This window comes from Liolophura sinensis, chromosome 6 (assembly GCF_032854445.1).
Source record: "Liolophura sinensis isolate JHLJ2023 chromosome 6, CUHK_Ljap_v2, whole genome shotgun sequence".
Taxonomy (NCBI): Eukaryota; Metazoa; Mollusca; class Polyplacophora; order Chitonida; family Chitonidae; genus Liolophura; species Liolophura sinensis.
In genome coordinates, this window is record NC_088300.1 from 75,607,063 (window position 1) to 75,629,694 (window position 22,632).

At 41.7% G+C, this 22,632-nt stretch overlaps 1 protein-coding gene across 2 annotated transcripts; it reads left to right on the plus strand.

Moving 5' to 3' along the window:
- The first annotated feature begins 718 nt into the window (after positions 1 to 718).
- LOC135466620 (WD repeat-containing protein 91-like) lies at positions 719 to 22,292 on the plus strand. Of its 2 annotated transcripts, none has more exons than XM_064744201.1 (16): positions 719 to 1,450; positions 2,579 to 2,843; positions 3,638 to 3,760; positions 4,083 to 4,165; positions 4,518 to 4,609; positions 4,937 to 5,372; positions 5,705 to 5,837; positions 6,487 to 6,518; positions 8,812 to 8,906; positions 9,277 to 9,373; positions 9,661 to 9,755; positions 10,026 to 10,173; positions 19,587 to 19,695; positions 20,209 to 20,321; positions 20,810 to 21,001; positions 21,675 to 22,292. In XM_064744201.1, the coding sequence occupies exons 1-16, from the start codon at positions 1,328 to 1,330 to the stop codon at positions 21,831 to 21,833; spliced, it is 2,295 nt and encodes a 764-aa protein (XP_064600271.1). In that variant the 5' UTR covers positions 719 to 1,327; the 3' UTR covers positions 21,834 to 22,292. The 2 variants fall into 2 exon arrangements, with proteins under 2 accessions (XP_064600271.1, XP_064600272.1); XM_064744202.1 differs by lacking the exon at positions 719 to 1,450 and adding an exon at positions 2,356 to 2,391.
- Positions 22,293 to 22,632: the final 340 nt, after the last annotated feature.

The following is a 22,632-nucleotide window of genomic DNA, read 5'->3' on the forward strand; positions in this document are numbered from 1 at the left end:
ATAACTGAGTTATTACTGTTAATAGCAAAATCAAGCACACTGAGAAAATCAAAAGCGCTGCCATGTTATCAACTTTAACAAACAAGTCATAAGTAAAACCTATGACACATGAACGCAGCTGTTTCTGCTGAAGTCACTCACCCTGTTCTGCGTTTCAGCCATAAGGGCATGCATGGGGTAGGAGTGATGTGACATCGTATCTCTTATTTCTATAACTGGCTCCCACATCTCTAACAAATATGGACATATTAATTGTTGTCTCTTCTTATAAAATACTGCAGTAGGCCTACTTTCATTTTTTATGCTAAATTATTAAATGAGCTCACTCTTTGGGTCACATGACTAGAGCACTGGCGGTAAAAACCAAGGGTATTTAACCCAGGCAAGATAGACCTTAAATAAGATGTTAGCTTAAAACATGAAAAATACAGCTATCTGGTCAGAAATTATTTCTTGAAACATACTGGTAATAACAATGTGCCTAACCTTGAAATAGTTTCATATGTAATACTACAGTACTTTAGAAGAGAAGACAATTATTACAACCTTAACTCTTTCAGATGTGGAATAGAAACACACCTTAAAGAGCTAATTTAGTGTCAAGACTTGTATGTCCTAAAAGCAATGTTAAATGACAGAAGGATCGAGATAGTCGCAATGACTCGGCTGTGAGTTCAAGTCAGCGCATGCTAGCTTCCTCTCCGGCCGTATGTGGGAAGGTCTGCCACCAACTTGAAGATGGTCGTGGGTTTCGCCGGGTTCTGCCCGGTTTCCTCCCACCATAATGTTGGCCGCCATCGTATAAGTGAAATATTCTTGAATACGGCGTGAAACTCCAATCAACTAAGAGACATTTGCAATTCGGGAACGCCACTACACTCGCCATAACAGAGCAGCCGTCATCAAATCAGCACCCTATGAGCAGACAGTGGCCGTGATATTTCTGCTCTTCACGGCCAATAAAACGGCAACCTTTCAAAAACACTTTTTACTTGGCGTTTTCAGTTTCTCCATTGTTTTTACTAGAAGTTACTGCGAATGGGGACACGATTTTCAATGTAAAATTTCAATGAAACCGACATTTAATGAAGCAAGCATGCTGCCGTTAGGTTAAAACATGAGCTGTTGAGTGAAAATTAGCACTCAGCTCCCGAGATCCCGCGACATACCTGTTGAAAAGATGGCGGCCTTCTGAGAGACGAAATTGACTTATAAATAAATCTAAATCCCCGAATGCACTGTATAAATTCCTGTCATTGAAACCAAGTTCAAGTTATACTACAAGCACGATCCAGGCAGTAAACGGCCCCGCGGCAGGTGCTCGAAAATGGCGGCGGTGGCGAATCGAATGGATGAGCTTGTCACAGATTATCTGCTATTTCGTGGATTAACTGGAAGCTTAAGGACTTTGGAAACGGAACTTAAAAATGATAAGGAGAAAGGCCTCAGGGTAAGATATTGTGACTCGCATTTCCGTCATAATTGCTGGAAACGTCCAAGATGACAGAAACACATTTGTCTAATATAACGAAATTTGATCACCGGATAAACATGTCTGTTATACGCTTGACAGCTGTGGAAGGTTGCCAGTAGGTTAGGACAACTTTGAGGGCAAATGACATCTCCCCATATTTGGTTTTCAATCAGTTCGATTTAAAAACTCAGTTGACTAGTTCTCGTAAGACCTGGATTACAGTAACATCACCTAGGCATGTAGACGTGCATGATATCGGTACTTCTTTTTGGACAGTCTTGATTATTCTGCGAGAGCTAAAAACACAACTTCTTGGAAAATTTCCGAACTCTGAATCAAGACCATGTATTTAACCAATCATAGACTGGATGAAGTTCTGCAGGATATCACACACATTGATATATAGGCCTACAAATGTTTAGTCATACCAAGAGTGAAACGAAACATGATGTCATGAAAAGGAGCTGCAGAATATGTCGCGTGTGGGTTGCATTTTTTAGTTGCATTGATACGAGGCTTTGTATTAGCAATATTAAACAACAGAAAATGAAGATAACATGAAATTGCGAGGTTGTTGGTCAGATTTTTCTTTGCAATAGCATAAATACAATGGTTGGGTCATACCAAGGACTTTAAAAATGGTACCTGTTGCTGCCTTGTTTGACACCCAGCTCTGAGGGGTTAAAGCAAAGGAGACACGACTGAATTGCCCATTGTGAGCATAATGTGACTGGGTGTCATGTCTGTTGTCTTCAGCAGGATACTGCTGAAATGACTCCTCATCGTCATATGACTAAAAAATTGCCAAGTACAAACTCTCATAGCTGCACCAGTCAGATCAGAATTGCATTTTTGCAGCTGTTCCTTACATGTGCTCTGTTATCAACTGACCAGAAAGCTTTACAGTGACCCAAAAAGTATGTATTATTTGTACCCACCAGACAGATATCTCATAACCCATTATGAAATGTAATATTCAAGGTACAGAACTATATAAATACATGTATGTCTACCATGAAGTGTTAAACATTTCTTTTTCTTTGTGATGTATTTTGCCCAACTTTGACACATAATGTTGATAATTTAACTATGATTAAATTTCAGGTGGACAAAATCGTCGAACAAATTCAAGGTTTTATTACAACCTATGATCTATCAGCTTTGAGAGAGTGTTGGTCATATCTCAGTAACAAATTCTTCAATCGGCTTGAGCAGAAATACATGAACAGTGTTCGTAAGCTGGAGGTGGGGCTGTTTAAGTACTATTTGGTGAATGCCTCACAAAATAACCGAACTGACAAAGTGAGAGAGTTCTTTGAAGTGATGACACCAGAGCTCCAGAATCAGTCTGAATTTAAGGAATGGTTCAGTAAGTCATTGTGACCTTCTTTTGTTGCAGTATACATACATTTATGTACATATCATTTCACTGTTTCTGTACTTTTAAACTGAAGATTCCTCATTCCACACTGAGTTACCACAGGTGTGGTAACTGCACAAACAATATCTTCACACCAAAGACTATAGCAATTAATTTCTGACATGTAGTGATCTCTTGACAGTTCAGTGGCTTTCAAACATATTATGAAAAATATTATGAAGTAATTAAAGGATCTTGAAAAAGTACATGTATCTACATGGCATACAGGTAAATATAAACTCATGGAATTTCTCCCCAGCCACTGCTTTGCTGTACGTAATATAGAATGGTCATTAGTTGCTGAGAAATCATGTGATGTGTGATTTACTAAAAGTAACTTACCCCAATTCCTCAACTTTTTCACATATGAAATACTAACTTTCAGTGCATTTTATGCACATTTTTAATTTAATTTTGGAGACAAAACTACATTGGTTGGATTGATGAGTTGCAGGGCTTCACAAAAAGTATAATTTTATCAATCAACACAGAATAATGCCTTCAGAATATGCTTAAATAAACACTTTGCAAACATGCGAAAAGGTTGAAGAATTGCAGTAATATGATTTTTTTTACTAACTTACTACATGTATATAGATGCCATGAAAATATTTGTGATTTCCTGTGACTGATAATGTGAAGCCGCTTGTTGCTAGAGCAATTGCTAGAAAGAGTTTAGTTTGATTTACAGATGTATCTTTATCTGCTTTGTGTATATTGTTCTCTGTATTTCCTGTCTTCAGCTCTGCCCTTTATTCGCACACCAGAAGAGAACAGCAGTTTTGCTATATACTTTACACGTCAGTGGCAAGACACGTTTTTCCTCTCCTTCCACAATTTTATAAGCGTCATGCTCCAAGCCATGCGTATCCTTTAATGTCATTGTTTGGTTTTGTGGACTAAATGTTGTTTTGGTTTAAGGAAAACTACTTCCTGATTGTAAATAGAGACACATGGCATAGCGTGAAGGAATGAATGATTATGGCTTAACACCACATCAGCAATATTTCAGCCATATCGTGGCAAGTGGCATAGCTTGAAGTTATCAGACTGTATTTCCAGTACTTTGTGGTGTGTGTGGAGGGGTTTGTAAAGGCAAGTGATGAGCAATTCCATTCTTCCACCAGATTTATGATTGTCACAAATGAAAATGGCCGATTATGTTGCATTTCCTTAATTTCAATACAGCTGCTCCAGTATTGTTAACATTCGAACAAGACCAGAAGAAAATGAGGGCTTTGAGGGAAGAAAATGAGTCTTTAAAAGCTCAGGTGATACCATGCATGCAAAGTCTCTGGCAGCAATTAAGATTAATCTAACCTGTGTGCAGTATTTTCTTTGAAAACCCATGTGAGATTATAAACGAATCGGGTTGTCAATGAATGCCTGGTTATATCCATTGAATATAAACTGTTCTGCGTGAGGGTCTTGAACTTTGTCACTTGTAGCATGGGTGTGCCTTTAATGTATGGCAAAATGTTTTTAGAACAAGTTCTTCCTGAGTGTCGATGTCCATGACAAAGCAATTGTCCTGATCATTTATCCAGCCAATCCAGAAGGCCAGAGTTTTCCGAACAAACATATTCAAAGTTTCACACAGATTTGCCTTTTCTCTTTTCACAGATTCGTAATCATCCAGACTTTCAGACTAAGTCTCGTAGCCAAACTGTCACAAATCCCATGGAACTAATGGATGATTTCTTCTCAATATCAGGGTAAGATGTTGAACTTTTTTAGGAATCAGTTGCTCGTGGTATATTCACGACTTGGTTAATTAAACCTGGAGGTTTTCAGGTAGCCTGGGAAGAGAGATGTTTTATACCAGGCACTCTGCTTTCCTTTGTTGATAAACTTTAGTGAAAAAATCCTTCATTGCAGCATCTAACACCAGTGAAATAAATAAATCTGTACATAAAATCTCATTTTCTGTTTCATTCAAGTATCATTCTGTAAGGAAATAACCGTAGATGTAGTGCAGATGCTGTTGTATGAAATCTGGGCACTGTGATAATGAAGCTTTGTTTTATCTTGTTCTTCTTCAGAGATGTTGCTGAGCAGGAAACACAGTCAAAGGCCAGAAGCGAAAAGAAGTTCTTCCAGTTTCCTTCCTCTCCACTAATGCGGAAGTCTACAAACTCCAAGCCAGCTGTCAACTCTGATGGAAATAGATCAGGTCAGGGTCTAGGGTCAGATAGTCGAGCAGAATCTGAGAAGGAAGACGTCCAGCCGACTAGCGGTAGAATTAGGAGTACACTCCAGGGCCAAGGCCAGCGCTCAGGACAGGTGCTGCCTCCTACCAGCGATTACCCCCAGGGGCAGGTAACAAGGAATACTCCTGTGACAACCCCAGAACTGAGACATAGAAAAGCAGAAGAGAATGGGAAACAGAAAAGAGAAAAGAAAATGGAGGAGTTTGACAGGCAGAGGAAAGAGCTGTTTGGTGCCCCCAAACCTGATATCAGGAAACCAAAAGATAAGGTAAGCAGCCATTTCTCCCAAGTCTTTTACATTTTATAAAGTAATGTTCATTATAAGTGCTTGACTTAAAGGCCAAAACTGGTTGGGCATGAAATGCACAACTGCTGTTCTTTGTGTCAGCTCTAAGCAAGTCAACACCAACATGCAGTCAAATGAGAATATAAATAATGTCTTGTGTCATAGTTTGAAAATGATTTCTTCATTTTGCTGGATGTCAGGGTTTGATCAATATATCCGTTATGTTTTGCTAATAGAGCTTACTCCTGATATTACCAAGGATTCATTATTGCCTGCAACTCCCCTCTAAATGTTATATTTATGTTTGTGGACAGAGAAACAGTGTGAGTGACACCCCAGTATCTCAGAACCGGCCAGATGCCCCTGGGGAGAGTAGTAGCACCAACACTGAACCCTCCCCATCCTCACTCACAGAGACCAGGGACAGGGGCATGGGGCAAGATCACAGTAAGATATATACTTCTCCTTTTCATTTCAGTTACAGTGTATTTAAGGATTGTCCAGAATGTTTTGTGGGTTAATTGAGGTACAGACATAGGAAAACCCTTACATATGCACACACACAAAATTATTTGTACACGTCCATACAGGTGTACTTGAAATTAGTTACAGTACAAATCATGTCAGAAATTTTGCATCTCTCATGGGCATGACTCACCAAAAGTTGATTTGGAATAGGACTGTACTATTTTACCAAAGGCATTCGTGCACTTCTTATATCATATTATAAATGTTAACAGCAATATTATATGTTGTGATATGAACTTAAACCTGACAGTGCAGTATGGACTACATCTGCATCAACACTTCATTTGTGTCATGGCTAGACAGAACATTAGCGTATTTTGACAGTTTGATCTGCCAGCCGTCCTAATGTTAGTGGGCATGCGCAGTGCTGACTAATGTGCACCTGATAAATTTGTCTTTGCCTAAGTGCAGACCACATATAACATCTTTGTGAATGTTAAATTGACTAAAACTTACAAACACCTTATTTTATTTAAAGGATGTAGTTGAACCATCTGAAACATGCATGCTAATTTTTTTTGCTGTGTTACAGACGTCACTTAATATTGTCACTTGTTGATATTTACAGCAACTGAATGTCCATTTCTTCTACTCAGTCAGGTCAGTATATTACTATTTGTCCTCAAACTTTAAGATACATATCAGCAGCATTCTTAAAATTGATCAACTTTGAGGAGGCTTTAATACAGGAAGGGAAAATTTTAGGTATGTGCAACAACTTTACTTTTGTATTTTGGTGTAAAGTTCTTTGTTTTGGCATAAGGTGAAGTTTGCTAAATCAGGTGATTGTTTTTGATAAACCCATTGTTACATGGCTTATAAAAGTACTTGGTACAGTGGTTAGCATGCTAGTGCAGCACAATGACTCAGAGGCCTTTCACCAATGTGATCGCCTCTCACTAGTGTAGTCCAGTTCATGCTGACTTCCTCAGATGGCCATGGAGAGTTCGTTTTCCACCCTTGCTGTGACTTCAAGTCCTGCTCATGCTGGCTTCTTCTCCAGCCATACATGTGAAGGTCTGCCAACAACCTGCAGATGTTCGTGGGTTTCCCCTGGGCTCTGCTCGGTTTCCTCCCACCATAATGCTCTCCGCCATGTTATAAATGAAATATTCTTGAGTAAGGCATAAAACACCAATCAAACAAATCAAATAAACAAACGTTTTCCACCTACCATAATGTTGGCTGTTGTTGTATAAGTGAAATATTCTTGACTATGATGTAAAGCACCAATCAAAATTAAAGCTGTTATCCAACAGCATTGCCGGAGTTCACGCCACTAGTCTTTTGCCACTTCTGGTGGCCTGGTGTTTCTAGTTCATGATCAACGCTAAAAAAAAAAAATGGAAAGGAATATACTGGATTTGAAAATAATTCTTGGAGATTTGCAGTTGTGACGTAAAGGGGCACCAGATAGTGTGTTTGTTTAATGATTTTAAGCAGCTTGATCTATTAAATGGATCTGTATTTGAGCCAAGTTCATTGGCTAGTTTTGGCCTTAATTTGCATACCAAACTTAAAAGTTTTTTACACTTTGGGTAGGGCAATCCACCTAAAAACTGTAAACGAAAAGTTTATCTCGAGAGGTTTAGCCATTTTCGGGAAGATTTTTTTAGATTATGAATAAAATTCAAAATGGGCACTAAATCTTGTGACTGGTAAAATGGCACAAAACGTCAAAAGTTGCTTCATATATTCCTCATCAAGAATCCAAAGTTGGTTTTTCTGCTTTACCAATTTTCAAGATATTGCAGTTTTGCGAGTTGACTAAGAATAATAATAACAATTTCAAGAGGTGTCCCACTAGGATGCTAGTGTGGACCCCTTATAGTCCAAACGATTTCAAGAGGTGTCCCACTAGAATACTAGCATGTACCCCTAATAAATAAATATAAAAGTCGTATAGTCTTATATATCAGAAGTTTTTGAATTGATATTGTGCAGATGACAAATAACAGTTTTCACTCCATCAGAAAAAAGGTACTGTAGTGGTATTTGTGTGGTTAAACACCGTGTGCAATATTTCTGATGACAGAAGAGCGTCCCTCTCGGACCCACTCTTGGTGAAGACTGTGGAGAGTTCCTCTAACGTTGACCATGTCAACCATTCACACGGTACATTCTCGCCAGACTTGGTGTATTCAGTAGTTTCCAAATGAGTTCTGCTTTATAAGCCATGGTATGGAACAAGATGATTTCAGTGTTTACTGTCCCCTTTTCTTCTCTTCCGTGACATATCACTGTTTCTGTGTACTTGTGCGTGTAAGCATGCATTGCAGCAAGCACTAGCAGGAGGATATCACTGGTTTATGTTTGCACACATGCAGCTGGGAATTGTTTAGGCAGGAAATATTACCCACTGGCATTGGAGATCCACACTAAGGGCTGTGAACAAAATGATATTCTGTAGCCTATAACCTCCAAGGGCTACCTATCCCCAAGCAGACTTCTCTCAGTCAGCGACTAATAAGATAAAAGGTTCTAACCCAGCTTGTGGTCACTGTGAGTTCAAGTCCAGCTCATGCTGATCTCCTCTCCGATCGTATCTGAGAATGTCTGTCAGGAACCTGCAGATGGGTTTAGCCCAGGCTCTGCCTGGTTTACCCGCACCATAATGCTGGCGGCTGTCATATAAGTGAAATATCCTTGAGTGCGCCATAAAACACTTATCAAATAAGTAAATAAATTAAATCTAGCTCTTGCTGGTACTTTGAGAGTTGTTGTCTTTTTGTTTCTTTTCCTCACCTAATAACCGGACTGCTAGAATGTAAGTGGAAGTTCCCTGAGTGGGATGTAAGACACTTCGGAAATAAATACACAAATAAAACATGTATCTCTTAAGCATTTGACTTGATATTCTGGTCTCAAAGAGTTATCCCCCCTTTCTCTACAGGAGGAATACAGTGAGCATCATTCCACAATCTCCAACTGTAGTTTTAGTATCACAGGACAGTATATTGTCAGCTCAGATGTGGATGGAGTTGTTAAGTAAGTAATTTTCTGGAATAGTCTTTATTAGTGTTGCCAAAATGTTTTCCTGCTACAATGTTGGTTGTAATGCCACGGCTGTATAATGTTATTGAAGAATGACACTTCAGAAATGAATTAACGAAGTCTCTCCATTAATAATGAAGATGAAAATGAAGGGAGGTAATGCCTTATGATAGTCTGGCATCTATTTAACATTTATGGTTGTGTGTTTTGGTGGGCAGGTGCGGACTGGGTGCTGAAAGTTGTTGTACAGCATGGTTGAGACTCTTGTCTCTCTGATCACTGACGGTTGGTAGTTTTCATCTGAGCCTCATACAGCGATTATGGGGGATATAATTAACTCTCTCTCTCTCTTGGCCTTGTATAGAGTCTGGACCTGGAGTCCTCAACCTGTGACCAGAGCTACCATTATGTCCAAGTCTTCCTTCCTGTCTCTCAGTTGGACCAGTAAAACAGACAGACTGGTGAGTCATTTTGATCTTTTGGAAAACGGTCTTCCGTGATAAAGCTGAATATTTTGGCATCTCAAAGTTGTTCTTCATATTGCAGAAAAGTACCAAGAAACATGGTTGTTTAACCTAATTTCTCTTCAAATTCTAGTATTTAATCCTACTACATGCAAAACCACTTTATTAATTCAGGATGAATACACGTGGCCAATAGAAATTCTCTGGGATGGTCTGTTTGAAGAATTTTGCCCTTGTAATGTTCAGATATAACATTCTGTTTTTCTGTGTTTATGTTTTTTCAGTTGCTGCTTGGTAATAAATCTGGGAATGTCAAATTGTTTGACGTGAAGGATATCAAAACAATCTGTGATGTGTCAATGGACCCAGCATATCCAAGGTAAGGTCACAGTGTATTATATGACAAAAATGTGTTCTGAATGGTGCTTAGCTGGTGTTTTGAAATCTCAGTTTTCTGACTTCTCACCAATGGAGCAGACTTGGAAGAGAAGTAAGTCCAAGATGGTGTCATATACATAGGTGTCCTCTGGATCTAATTTTCTCTAGGTTGTCTAGTACTTTTTCAGATATATCCTCTGGAGAAATTGTTTTCAGTATAAAAAAAAGTGGTTGTAACACGTTATCAACGGTGTTTTTGTCTTTGGTGCAGAGTGATATCCCTTTGCTGTAACCCTGCTGGCTCCCAGTTCGTGTGTTCAGCCTCTGCTGACAAGAGTAAATCCAGCAGTGCTGGTGAGGTATCGTCAGGGCGGGTCGGCAGGCTGTCTGTATGGGAACTCAAGAGCATGAAGATGAATGTGAGTACCTGTGTTTTCTCATAACATTTACTGTATATGTATGTATAGTATAACATTTTCCACTTCTTAAGGGAACAAAAGTGATTATGTTATGTACAAATCTTGTCACTGGAGTTTGTGGGATGGTACAAAACTGTACCAAAGGTGTACTAGTTGAGTGTTCTGAGGGAGGTTTGAAGTATGACTTGACCAGGACTACATACATGTTAGAGTATATAATAAAACATGTAAAGAAGGACCTACTTGTCTGCTGACAGGTGAAAGAGGTTTTGCATTGTCGCACAAACACTTGCACATTGCACATACCAATACGTCATCGCTGTGTTTGTCTTTGTATAGATACAAATATCTTATCAGGTAGTTTAATTCATTCTGACATTAATTACAAGGAATCTGTTCTCATGCAAATCTTTCTGTTTTGGTAAGTAAGATGGAGTCAAATTTCTGATTAGAAAAAGAATTAAGAGCAGAATTTACTAAAAATCAAAAGTGGCTTTTGCAGGGTATTCCTCCACGCTTTGTGACCGAAAGCATGAAACAGACACTTCGTTGTGTGTGAATGCAAATGATTACGATTATCATATTCAAATCACAACTCTCTTATGCATAAACCAGTGGCATAAGTGTCCCTGTAAGTTGTTTCATACCATCTGAAAGTTGTTATAATTTGTGGTAACACTTGATACGAGCACAGATTCTAACTGGGACATGGTATTAGCCTGGCCTCTGGTTTATCACGTTGCCGTACTGTCAGATTTCTTCCAATGTCTGTGGTATGGTCAGTATCTGCCTTTGGAAAATGTTCACAAGTGTTGTACATGTAATTTGGATCATCACCATGGACTGAAAATGTATGAAGTCATTTTAATGATGTCCTGTTCCTGGAATTATGCTGGTCGGTCAGATCCCTGACTCGGGATCATAGACCTGGGTTTACAGTATAGCTCTGTTGTTTGATGCGAGTGTTACTTTCTTGTGAACCCAACCTTCAGGTGTGAGAACATACTTCTCCACTGCACCTTCAGGTGTGAGAAGCTCAGAACCTACTTCTCTACCCCAACTTCAAATGTGAGAACCGTCTTCTCGACACCACTTTGAGGTATAAGAATCTACTTCTCAACCCCACCGTCAGATGTGAGAACCTCATTCTCATCAGGGTTCTCTCACACAGGTGTTCAAGTGAGGTATTGACATTGCATATTCAGTTTAAAAACTGGATGCTTCATTCACCGGGATTTTACGTCAGATCTGTCTTTCTGAAATCCAACTCTCTACTCTCTGACCTATTGGGAAATTCTCTCTGGCCCCTTCCAGGAGGAGCCCTAAAAAAGCTGCTCCTGCTTCTACCACTCTCCCAAGACAGTCCATAAGAGCTTCATATAAAATCTTACAAGCTCATTTCCACTACGTCAAATGTACATGAAGTGTTAAATATATCAGGTGGGCATAAAAATATAGGTTGAACCCTTTGTTCAAAACTTTTCAAACTTTAGACATTCAAATGGCATGATTTTGCTAATATACTGACCAATTTTCAAGGTCATAGCTTGAGTAGTCTGTACACAGGGTTAAAATGAAAACATAGCCTCAAAAACGTACGTTCCAGTGACCCACATTGCATCACCTGTCAGGTGTCATGAGTAGAGGTGTGCACTGCACCTGTGTGACACGCATCAAGGACTGCTTGGAAAAATGACTTTAAAGGAGATGCAGGACTCAATCAGTTCATGGATGAAATGTTTGCGCGCCGTCTACCGAGAAGATGAAAAAGGTAGAACATCATTTTGAAATGTCCGGAAAATGCGTTTTTGACTCTGTTTTGATTTTGGTCCCATGAACAGAAATCTTAAAGGATGAAGTTGAAATTTGGTCTGTTTACTTAAGACATAATGGCTTTTGAGTGTGTAAATTTTTAGAAGCTGACATAAGAGGGTTTCGGAGAGATTGAGTGTCAAAGTATGGCCCATTTTTTTATGCCCATCTGATATATGTATTAATTAAGATAAATCATAATATCTAGAAACTTCCTCAACCTCAAACTCTGAAACAGTGATTTCATTAAACAAATGACCCTTTCCTAAACAATGGAACCACTGTTATATGTAACAAGAACAAACAGTAAACTTTACAACCTTTGAAAGAGTGATTATGAGGAAGAAATAAAAGTGTGATGTTCTGAATGAAATTGTTCAACCTTTTGTAGTGGTGGGCTGGCCTCCTTTCGGTTGGTGTTGGAAACTGGTTACCAGATGATGTTTACTAGATAAAAGCCACGTTGGGTTTTTCACGTTGGAAAAAAAAGTTTGTTAATGACCACGTGTCCTACAACAGTATAGTGCGCATATCTGTATGTCACATGTGTGAAAGTTCATCAGTAACTTGCCAATTACTGGTGGTTGACCCCAGGAAATTCAGTCCCTCCACCCATAAATCTGACTACAATCATAGAAATGAAAACGTCTTGAGTATGACATTAAACAACAATCAAATAAAAACCATTCATAGGTAGATATAAAGGGGTTATGTACCCAAAATTTGAATGTGTGAATGGAACATACCAAAGACGTTATCATCCATGAAAATCAGTTGAGACTTTGGGATGACCATTTTGCACAGTATGAACATAGCTTAAATTCATCAAAGTGTACACGATGACCAGGCAGTAATCATTTGGTAATAGGGTGAGCTGTTTGGGTTTAAACCAATGAAATTTGTGACCTTAGCATGGACTTCAAAGGGAAATTCTCATTGACCCAAATGAGGACACTTGCCCATTTAAACCATGTATTTTTAGGTATAAGCTGTGGCAAGGTGGGGCCACTGAAAATTGCTATTGGTGAGTTTCAAGGTCAAAGCTACATAAGCTGAGGACCTGAATGTAGCTTCGAGATTTTAATTTTGTAAACTGAACTGGAAATACCAAGATAAACATTATACAATTTGTTGAGCGGTTTGGGAGACATTTCCTAAAACAGCCTATTCAAATACATGTATGAGTACACATGCAGACAGCTTTGGTGATGTTAGTCAAGTATGAGTACGCATACAGACAGTTTTGGTGATGTTAGTCAAGTATGTTTATTCTCTGCATGCTAAAAAAATATTCACCTCATCTCACATCTGTTGACGCTTATGTGACTGTCTATGGCTGGTGTTGTGTTTCTACACTTTGTTGCTAGAAAATAGTTGTTACTGTCATAAAATGCAAACTGCACATGCCATCTTCATTATGCAGGTTTCTACCTGTGATGGCTAATGGTTCTAGAACCTGTATATTGCATTTATGTTTTTTTTTATATCAGCCTTATTATTTTCTTTGAGAATAAAACTCCTAAAAACAATAGTCTGACTTCAGCAATGTATGTTGCCGTCATCAGCTCTTCTGAAAATAGAAAAATAAAGTGCAGAAATATCCAGTTGAACGAAGTCTTTCAGAGTTACACTACTTATGTATTATGCCTGTGGAACACAAGGTTAACATATCATGGTAACTTACACAGGCATTATGCCAGTGCTGTCTGACAGGTTTCAGGTTTTATGTCATGTTTTTGTCCTGTAGTACTTCTTTTGTTTACCTATACTTTGATGTTTGGTCTGATTGATCGAGATAACTGTGTCACCAGTCTACCAATACGAGTCCAACCAGTCCTTGTGCTAATATTACATGACATTATTTCTTTCATATGTCAGATTTCAGAGGAGTTAAATACGGTATATGTAACTAATGTGTGGGAATACAGTGGGACATCAACATTTATACCAAGTGTCTTTTCTTCAGTGATAGGTTATTAAAGTCTATAGTGTATTTTTTTACCTTAATTAAGTCAACACTGATCAAATTGACCCAGCCCTCTGTGGTTGTAATGATAAGCCACATGTCATGGTTATGTACAGGGTACTCTGCCTCATGTTATGGTTTTGTACAGGGTACTCTGCTTCATGTTATGGTTTTGTACAGGGTACTCTGCTTCATGTTATGGTTTTGTACAGGGTACTCTGCCTCATGTTATGGTTTTGTACAGGGTACTCTGCCTCATGTTATGGTTTTGTACAGGGTACTCTGCCTCATGTTATGGTTTTGTACAGGGTACTCTGCCTCATGTTATGGTTTTGTACAGGGTACTCTGCCTCATGTTATGGTTTTGTACAGGGTACTCTGCCTCATGTTATGGTTTTGTACAGGGTACTCTGCCTTATGTCATGGTTATGTACAGGGTACTCTGCCTCATGTTATGGTTTTGTACAGGGTACTCTGCCTCAAGTTGTGGTTTTGTACAGGGTACTCTGCCTCATGTTATGGTTTTGTACAGGGTACTCTGCCTCATGTTATGGTTTTGTACAGGGTACTCTGCCTCATGTTATGGTTTTGTACAGGGTACTCTGCCTCATTTTATGGTTTTGTACAGGGTACTCTGCCTCATGTTATGGTTTTGTACAGGGTACTCTGCCTCATGTTATGGTTTTGTACACGGTACTCTGCCTTATGTCATGGTTATGTACAGGGTACTCTGCCTCATGTTATGGTTTTGTACAGGGTACTCTGCCTCAAGTTGTGGTTTTGTACAGGGTACTCTGCCTCATGTTATGGTTTTGTACAGGGTACTCTGCCTCATGTTATGGTTTTGTACAGGGTACTCTGCCTCATGTTATGGTTTTGTACAGGGTACTCTGCCTCATTTTATGGTTTTGTACAGGGTACTCTGCCTCATGTTATGGTTTTGTACAGGGTACTCTGCCTCATGTTATGGTTTTGTACACGGTACTCTGCCTTATGTTATGGTTTTGTACAGGGTACTCTGCCTCATGTCATGGTTATGTACAGGGTACTCTGCCTCATGTTATGGTTTTGTACAGGGTACTCTGCCTTATGTCATGGTTTTGTACACGGTACTCTGCCCCATGTCATGGTTTTGTACAGGGTACTTTGCCTATAGGCCCCATCCCCTCCTCTCTGGTTATAATGATAAGCCCCATCCCATGGTTATGGTGTACAGGGTACTCTGCCTACAGGCCCCAGCCCCTCCTCTCTGGTTATGATTATAAGCCCCATCCCATGGTTATGTTTTACAGCGTACTCTGCATATAGGCCCCATCCCCTCCTCTCTGGTTATATTGATAAGCCCCATCCCATGGTTATGGTGTACAGGGTACTTTGCCTACAGACCCCAGCCCCTCCTCTCTGGTTATGATTATAAGCCCCATCCCATGGTTATGTTTTACAGCATACTCTGCATATAGGCCCCATCCCCTCCTCTCTGGTTATAATGATAACCCCATCCCATGTTTATGGTGTACAGGGTACTTTGCCTACAGGCCCCAGCCCCTCCTGTCTGGTTGTGATTATTAGCCCCACCCGATGGTTATGGTGTACAGGGTACTCTGCCTTCGGGCCCCAGCCCCTCCTCTCTGGTTGTGATTATAAGCCCCATCCCATGGTTATGGTGTACAGGGTACTTTGCCTACAGGCCCCAGCCCCTCCTTTCTGGTTGTAATGATAAGCCCCATTCCATGGTTATGGTGTACAGGGTACTCTGCCTTCAGGCCCCATCCCCTCCTCTCTGGTTATGATGATAAGCCCCGTCCCATGTTTATGGTGTACAGGTTACTTTGCCTACAGGCCCCAGTCCCTCCTCTCTGGTTATGATGATAAGCCCCATCCTGTGGTTATGGTGTACAGGGTACTCTGCCTATAGGCTCCAGCCCCTCCTCTCTGGTTATAATGATACCCCCTTCCCATGGATATGGTGTACAGGGTACTCTGCCTACAGGCCCCAGCCCCTTCTGTCTGGTTATATTGATAAGCCCCGCCCCATGGTTATGGTGTACAGGGTACTCTGCCTTCAGGCCCCAGCCCCTCCTATCTGGTTATGATGATAAGCCCCATCCCATGGTTATGGTGTGCAGGTTACTTTGCCTACAAGCCCCATCTCCTCCTCTCAGGTGATGATGATAAGCCCCATTCCAAGGTTATGGTGTACAGGGTACTCTGCCTATAGACCCCAGCCCCTCTCTGGTTATATCGATAAGCCCCATCCCATGGTTATGTTTTACAGGGTACTCTGCCTATAGGCCCCATCACCTCCTCTCTGGTTATATCGATAAGCCCCATCCCATGGTTATGTTTTACAGGGTACTCTGCCTATAGGCCCCATCACCTCCTCTCTGGTTATATCGATAAGCCCCATCCCATGGTTATGTTTTACAGGGTACTTTGCCTACAGGCCCCATCCCCTCCTCTCTGGTTATAGTGATAAGCCCCCTCCCATGGTTATGGTGTACAGGGTAGTTTGCCTACAGGCCCCATCCCCTCCTCTCTGGTTATATCGATAAGCCCCATCCCATGGTTATGGTGTACAGGGTAGTTTGCCTACAGGCCCCAGCCCCTCCTCTCTGGTTATGATGATAAGCCCCATTGCATGGTTATGGTGTACAGGGTACTCTGCCTACAGGCCCCATCCCCTCCTCTCTGGTTATATCGATAAGCCCCATCCTATGGTTATGTTTTACAGGGTACTCTGCCTACAGGCCCCATCCCCTCCTTTCTGGTTATGATGATAAGCCTCATCCCATAGTTATGGTGTGCAGGGTACTCTGCCTACAGACCCCAGCCCCTCCTTTTTGGTTATAATGATAAGCCCATCCCATGGATATGGTGTACAGGTTACTTTGCCTACAGGCCCCAGCCCCTCCTCTCTGGTTATATGGATAAGCCCCATCCCATGGTTATGTTTTACAGGGTACTCTGCCTACAGGCCCCAGCCCCTCCTCTCTGGTTATAATGATAAGCCTGATTCCGTGGTTATGGTGTACAGGGTACTCTGCCTACAGGCCCCATTCCCTCCTGTCTGGTTATAATGGTAAGCCCCATCCCATGGATATGGTGTACAGAGTACTCTGCCTTTAGGCCCCATCCCCTCCTTTTTGGTTATTATGATAAACCCCATCCCATGGTTATGGTGTACAGGTTACTTTGCCTACAGGCCCCAGCCCCTCCTCTCTGGTTATGATGATAGGCCCCATTGCATGGTTATGGTGTACAGGGTACTTTGCCTACAGGCCCCATTCCCTCCTCTCTGGTTATAATGATAAGCCTGATTCCGTGGTTATGGTGTTCAGTTACTTTGCCTACAGGCCCCAGCCCCTCCTCTCTGGTTATAATGATAAGCCCCATCCCATGGTTATGGTGTACAGGGTACTCTGCCGTCAGGCCCCATCCCCTCCTTTCTGGTTATAACGATAAGCCCATCCCATGGATATGGTGTACAGGTTACTTTGCCTACAGGCCCCAGCCCCTCCTCTCTGGTTTTGATGATAAGCCCCATTACATGGTTATGGTGTACAGGGTACTCTGCCTACAGGCCCCATCCCCTCCTCTCTGGTTATAATGATAAGCCCATCCCATGGATATGGTGTACAGGTTACTTTGCCTACAGGCCCCAGCCCCTCCTTTTTGGTTATTATGATAAACCCCATCCCATGGTTATGGTGTACAGGGTACTCTGCCTACAGGCCCCAGCCCCTCCTCTCTGGTTATGATGATAAGCCCCATTGCATGGTTATGGTGTACAGGGTACTTTGCCTACAGGCCCCAGCCCCTCCTCTCTGGTTATGATGATAAGCCCCATTGCATCGTTATGGTGTACAGGTTACTTTGCATACAGGCCCCATTCCCTCCTCTCTGGTTATAATGATAAGCCCATCCCATGTTTATGGTGTACAGGGTACTCTGCCTTCAGGCCCCAACCCCTCCTCTCTGGTTATGATGATAAGCCCCATTGCATGGTTATGGTGTACAGAGTACTCTGCCTGTAGGCCCCATCCCCTCCTGTCTGGTTATAATGATAAGCCCCATCCCATGGTTATGGTGTACAGGGTGCTTTGCATATAGGCCCCAGCCCCTCTTCCTTTGTTATAGTGATAAGTCTTGTGAAATGGTTATGTTGTACAGAGTACTTTGCCTCTTGTCTTGGTTTTGTACAGGGTACTCTCCCTGCAGGCTCCATCCCCTCCTCTCTGGTTATAATGATAAGCCCCATCCCATGGTTATGGTGTGCAGGGTACTCTGCCTTCAGGCCCCAGCCCCCTCCTGTCTGGTTATAATGATAAGCCCCATCCCATGGTTATGGTGTGCAGGGTACTCTGCCTACAGGGCCCAGGCCCTTCTCTCTAGTTATAATGATAAGCCCCATCCCATGGTTATGGTGTACAAGGTACTCTGCCTTCAGGCCCCAGTCCCTCCTTTCTGGTTATAATGATAACCCCCATCTCATGGTTATGGTGTACAGGGTACTCTGCCTACAGGCCCCAACCCCTCCTCTCTGGTCATAATGATAAGCCCCATCCCATGGTTATGTTTTACAGGGTACTCTGCCTACAGACCCCAGCCCCTCCTCTCTGGTTATATCGATAAGCCCCATCCCATGATTATGGTGTGCAGGATACTCTGCCTACAGGCCCCAGCCCCTCCTTTCTGGTTATAATGATAAGCCCCATCCCATGGTTATGGTGTACAGGGTACTTAGCCCAATTCCGTGGTTATGATGTACAGGGTACTCTGCCTACAGGCCCCATCCCTTCCTCTCTGATTATATCGATAAGCCCCATCCCATGGTTATGGTGTGCAGGATACTCTGCCTACAGGCCCCAGTCCCTTCTCTCTGGTTATAATGATAACCCCCATCTCATGGTTATGGTGTACAGGGTACTCTGCTTCCATGTTCCAGCCCCTCCTCTCTGACTATAGTGATAAGCCCCCTCCCATGGTTATGGTGTACAGGGTACTTAGCCTACAGACCCCAGCCCCTCCTTTTTGGTTATAATGATAAGCCCCATCCTGTGGTTATGGTGTACAGGGTACCCTGCCTACAGACCCCATCCACATAGGCTGCAGCCCCCTCTCTCTGGGTTTAATGATAAGCCCCATCCCATGGTTATGTTGTACAGGGTAGTTTTCCTATAGGCCCCATCCCCTCCTCTCTGGTTATAATGATAAACCCCATCCCATGATTATGGTGTACAGGGTACCCTGCCTACAGACCCCATCCACATAGGCCGCAGCCCCCTCTCTCTGGGTTTAATGATACGCCCCATCCCATGGTTATGTTGTACAGGGTAGTTTTCCTACAGGCCCCATCCCCTCCTCTCTGGTCATAATGATAACCCCCATCCTATGATTACGGTGTACAGGGTACTCTGCCTATAGACCCATCCCCTCCTCTCTGGTTATAATGATAAGCCCCATCCTATGGTTATGCTGTACAGGGTAGTTTGCCTTCAGGCCCCATCCCCTCCTCTCTGGTTATAATGATAAGCCCCATCCCATGGTTATGGTATATTGGGTACTCTGCACACAGGCCCCAGCCCCACCTCTCTGGGTTTAATGATAAGCCCCATCAAATGGTTATGTTTTACAGGGTACTCTGCCTATAGGTCCCAGCCCCTCCTCTGTGAACTGCACCTGTTACAACCACAACGGCCAGCTGTTGCTGACAGGGGCAGAGGATGGTTCCATCAGGCTGTTTGGTGAGTTGACACACTCCTACACAACAATCACACACAGACCTAGACAGGGGGCTGTCATGTTGTTAGTGCAGTAACACAATCTGTGAACCCTTACACCAGTTCTCTTCTCTGACTGTTATGCTACAGAACATATTTTGCCACATATTGTTATACACATGATGGACTGACGACACAGCTGGGAATATGATTAAGACAGGCCCTGAACACAGCTTTTTGACTAGGGCCTCATTAGGAAAGGAAAGTGGGTGACATTAAATACACTTTTTTACAGTTTTTACAGTGATTTGATGTTACCTAGGTCACTGTTATCACTTTATCTGTCTTATCTATGTGTCTTATAGACATGATTCGGCTCTATTGCTCTTGTCTTGTGTAGACACAACTCACTGTATTATTGCTTTGTCTTGTAAAATTTACACATCAATCACTGTTTTTGTTTTGTTTTATGTAGACATGATTAACTATTATCTTCAGTAAGGTTCTGTAATTACTGGAGTTTCTTGTCTTGTGCAGACATGAGACAGCTGTCATGTTTAGCCCAGTGGTCAGCTCATGAAGGAGAAGTCCTGTCAGTCCAATTCAGCTCTGATGAAACTTCCTGTTTTTCCATGGGAGGTGATGGAAAGGTCAGTGCCACACACATCATGCACCCGGTTTCACAGTTTATGTGATTTACATGTAACTCCAACTAACACAAGGATTAGCATGAAGCATGTTCAGTAAAGAAAACTTTGCCTAACCTCAGCTTTTAGCTGCTTGCAAATGGAATACTACCCATAACAGCTTAAAACTGTGGTTAATGTCACGGCCAAAGTCCTTGATAGCAATATTTGTTTGTCGGCATTTCCATTGAAACGTCCATTTACATCACACCATAGCCCTGTGACAGAATGATGCCTAGTAAGACAGTTTTGTTGCATGTTTTGAGGTATGGCTGCAGTTCATTCTGTATTTCCGTTCTCTCTACAAGTTACATGTGCTTCTTATAATGTTGACTGTTTACATTCTGTTTAGCATTTTGCATATGGTAAAAGAGAAGTTATTTTAAAATGTGTGAAATTTTGAGATGTGACATTGTGTATAGAACTGGCTAAACATTATCTGATTTTTCTAGTTCATGCAGTGGAGTATCAACAATCAAGGGAGACGACTGGCTGACCTCGCAGTCCACCCTGGAGCTTGCCCCGTACTACCATCTGCCCTCCCCAATTCTTCTAGTGAACTCCCACGTGGAAAGTTGTTCTCCTTCGATTCAGAGGGCAAATATGTCCTTACTTGTGGGAGATTAGGGGGGACAATCTATCAGGTAAGAATTCAAGGGCTAGAGAGTTCTATGCTAGAATCATTTACGCAGAATAAGAGTAGGATTTCAGTGTGTTTTGAGGAGTATTCGCATCACAATGTAGAGTGTATGTGGCTGTGTCAGTGCTGCACTAATCAGAGTTATCAATGTTCACAACACAAGCCTTGCTGGCTTTCTTTCCAGTCATAAGTGGGAAAGTTGGCCCGCAACCTGTCAATGGTCGTGGGTTTTTCCCAGGCTCTTCCAGGTTTCCTCCCATCATAATGCTGGTTGCCATCAGTTATCTGCAGATGATGGTATCAGAGAATGGGGTCAAACATGTCCACACTCCAATGTTGGTATCAGAGAATGGGGTCAAACATGTCCACACTCCAATGTTGGTATCAGAGAATGGGGTCAAACTTGTCCACACTACATTGATGGTATCATCTGTAGCTGATACAAGCAACTCCACAAGTCACTTGGGGGCCTTTATTAACCTTGAGGCTAGCGTTCGTGGGAAGGATATGTCATCAACCAGCGGATGGTCCTGGGTTTTCCCCTGGCCTCACATCAAGTAGTCAGTAAATAATTCACTCTGTCCATCTGAAGGTTGGGATTTGTGCTTGTTTGTCTGTTCTGTGTTGATAACCCATATTGTATGTATCAAAATTAACTGCTGTTTTCCCATTTACAGCACACCAACAACATGTATGGATTGGCCAAAATAATGGAGTTGAAAGGTCATCGAAGTGGAGTTACAACAGTGGACTGGTCTCCATCAGTGGACACTCGCGTGTGTTTGACAGGAGCCATGGACGGCAAAGTCAAGGTGTCCACTCTGCTTTCACGCTGAACTTCAAGGTCAAAGTGTCCAAACTACTATCACGCTGAACTTCAAAGTCAAGGCATCCACACTGACCCTCAAGGTCAAGGTCTTAATTTTTCATGATGTTGTGTTTTTAGTGTTGTTATTCAGTTGATCTTAATTTTCATTTTAAATACCTGTAGTTATAAATTTAAAATTCAGCCTACCTGAATATGATCATGTGTGCATCTAGGTGTAAATACCTGTTGTTCTAAAAGATATAATTAGGGATTGGATTGACCAAAGATTACAATACTGATAGCTGCTATTCTTAAACGTATATAATTCAGATTTATGTATGTTCACTGTTGTAAATGTTTATCATGGCAAAAACCATAACGTTTTGAGATTGTGAGATTAATCAATTGTGCAATAATTCAGTGCTGACATCCTAAATATATATTGTCTGATCTCCTATCACCGACATGCTGGTGAGCATGTGCTCCTGGTGTCATTTTATGTATTTTGCTTTGGAAAATAAATCCAAAAGCAATATCAGCCTTGACGTTGAGGGTCTATTATTTTAAATGGAAAAGGTGTTCATTTGTACACGGCTAATATTTTTTATATTGTCACTTCATGTAAATACGTAAGGAGTTTCATGGTGATAGCGTGCCATCCCGTGGAGGTGATGAGTTTGGGTCGACAAAGTTTGAGTGGAATATTGTAGACGGTCACTACACAAACACATGGTGCTGCAGAACAAACTGTTGATGCTTCTGCCTGCGGAACGATCTTACGAGTATACATGTATGAGTATAGAGGTGCTAGAGGAGACCGCGCACAT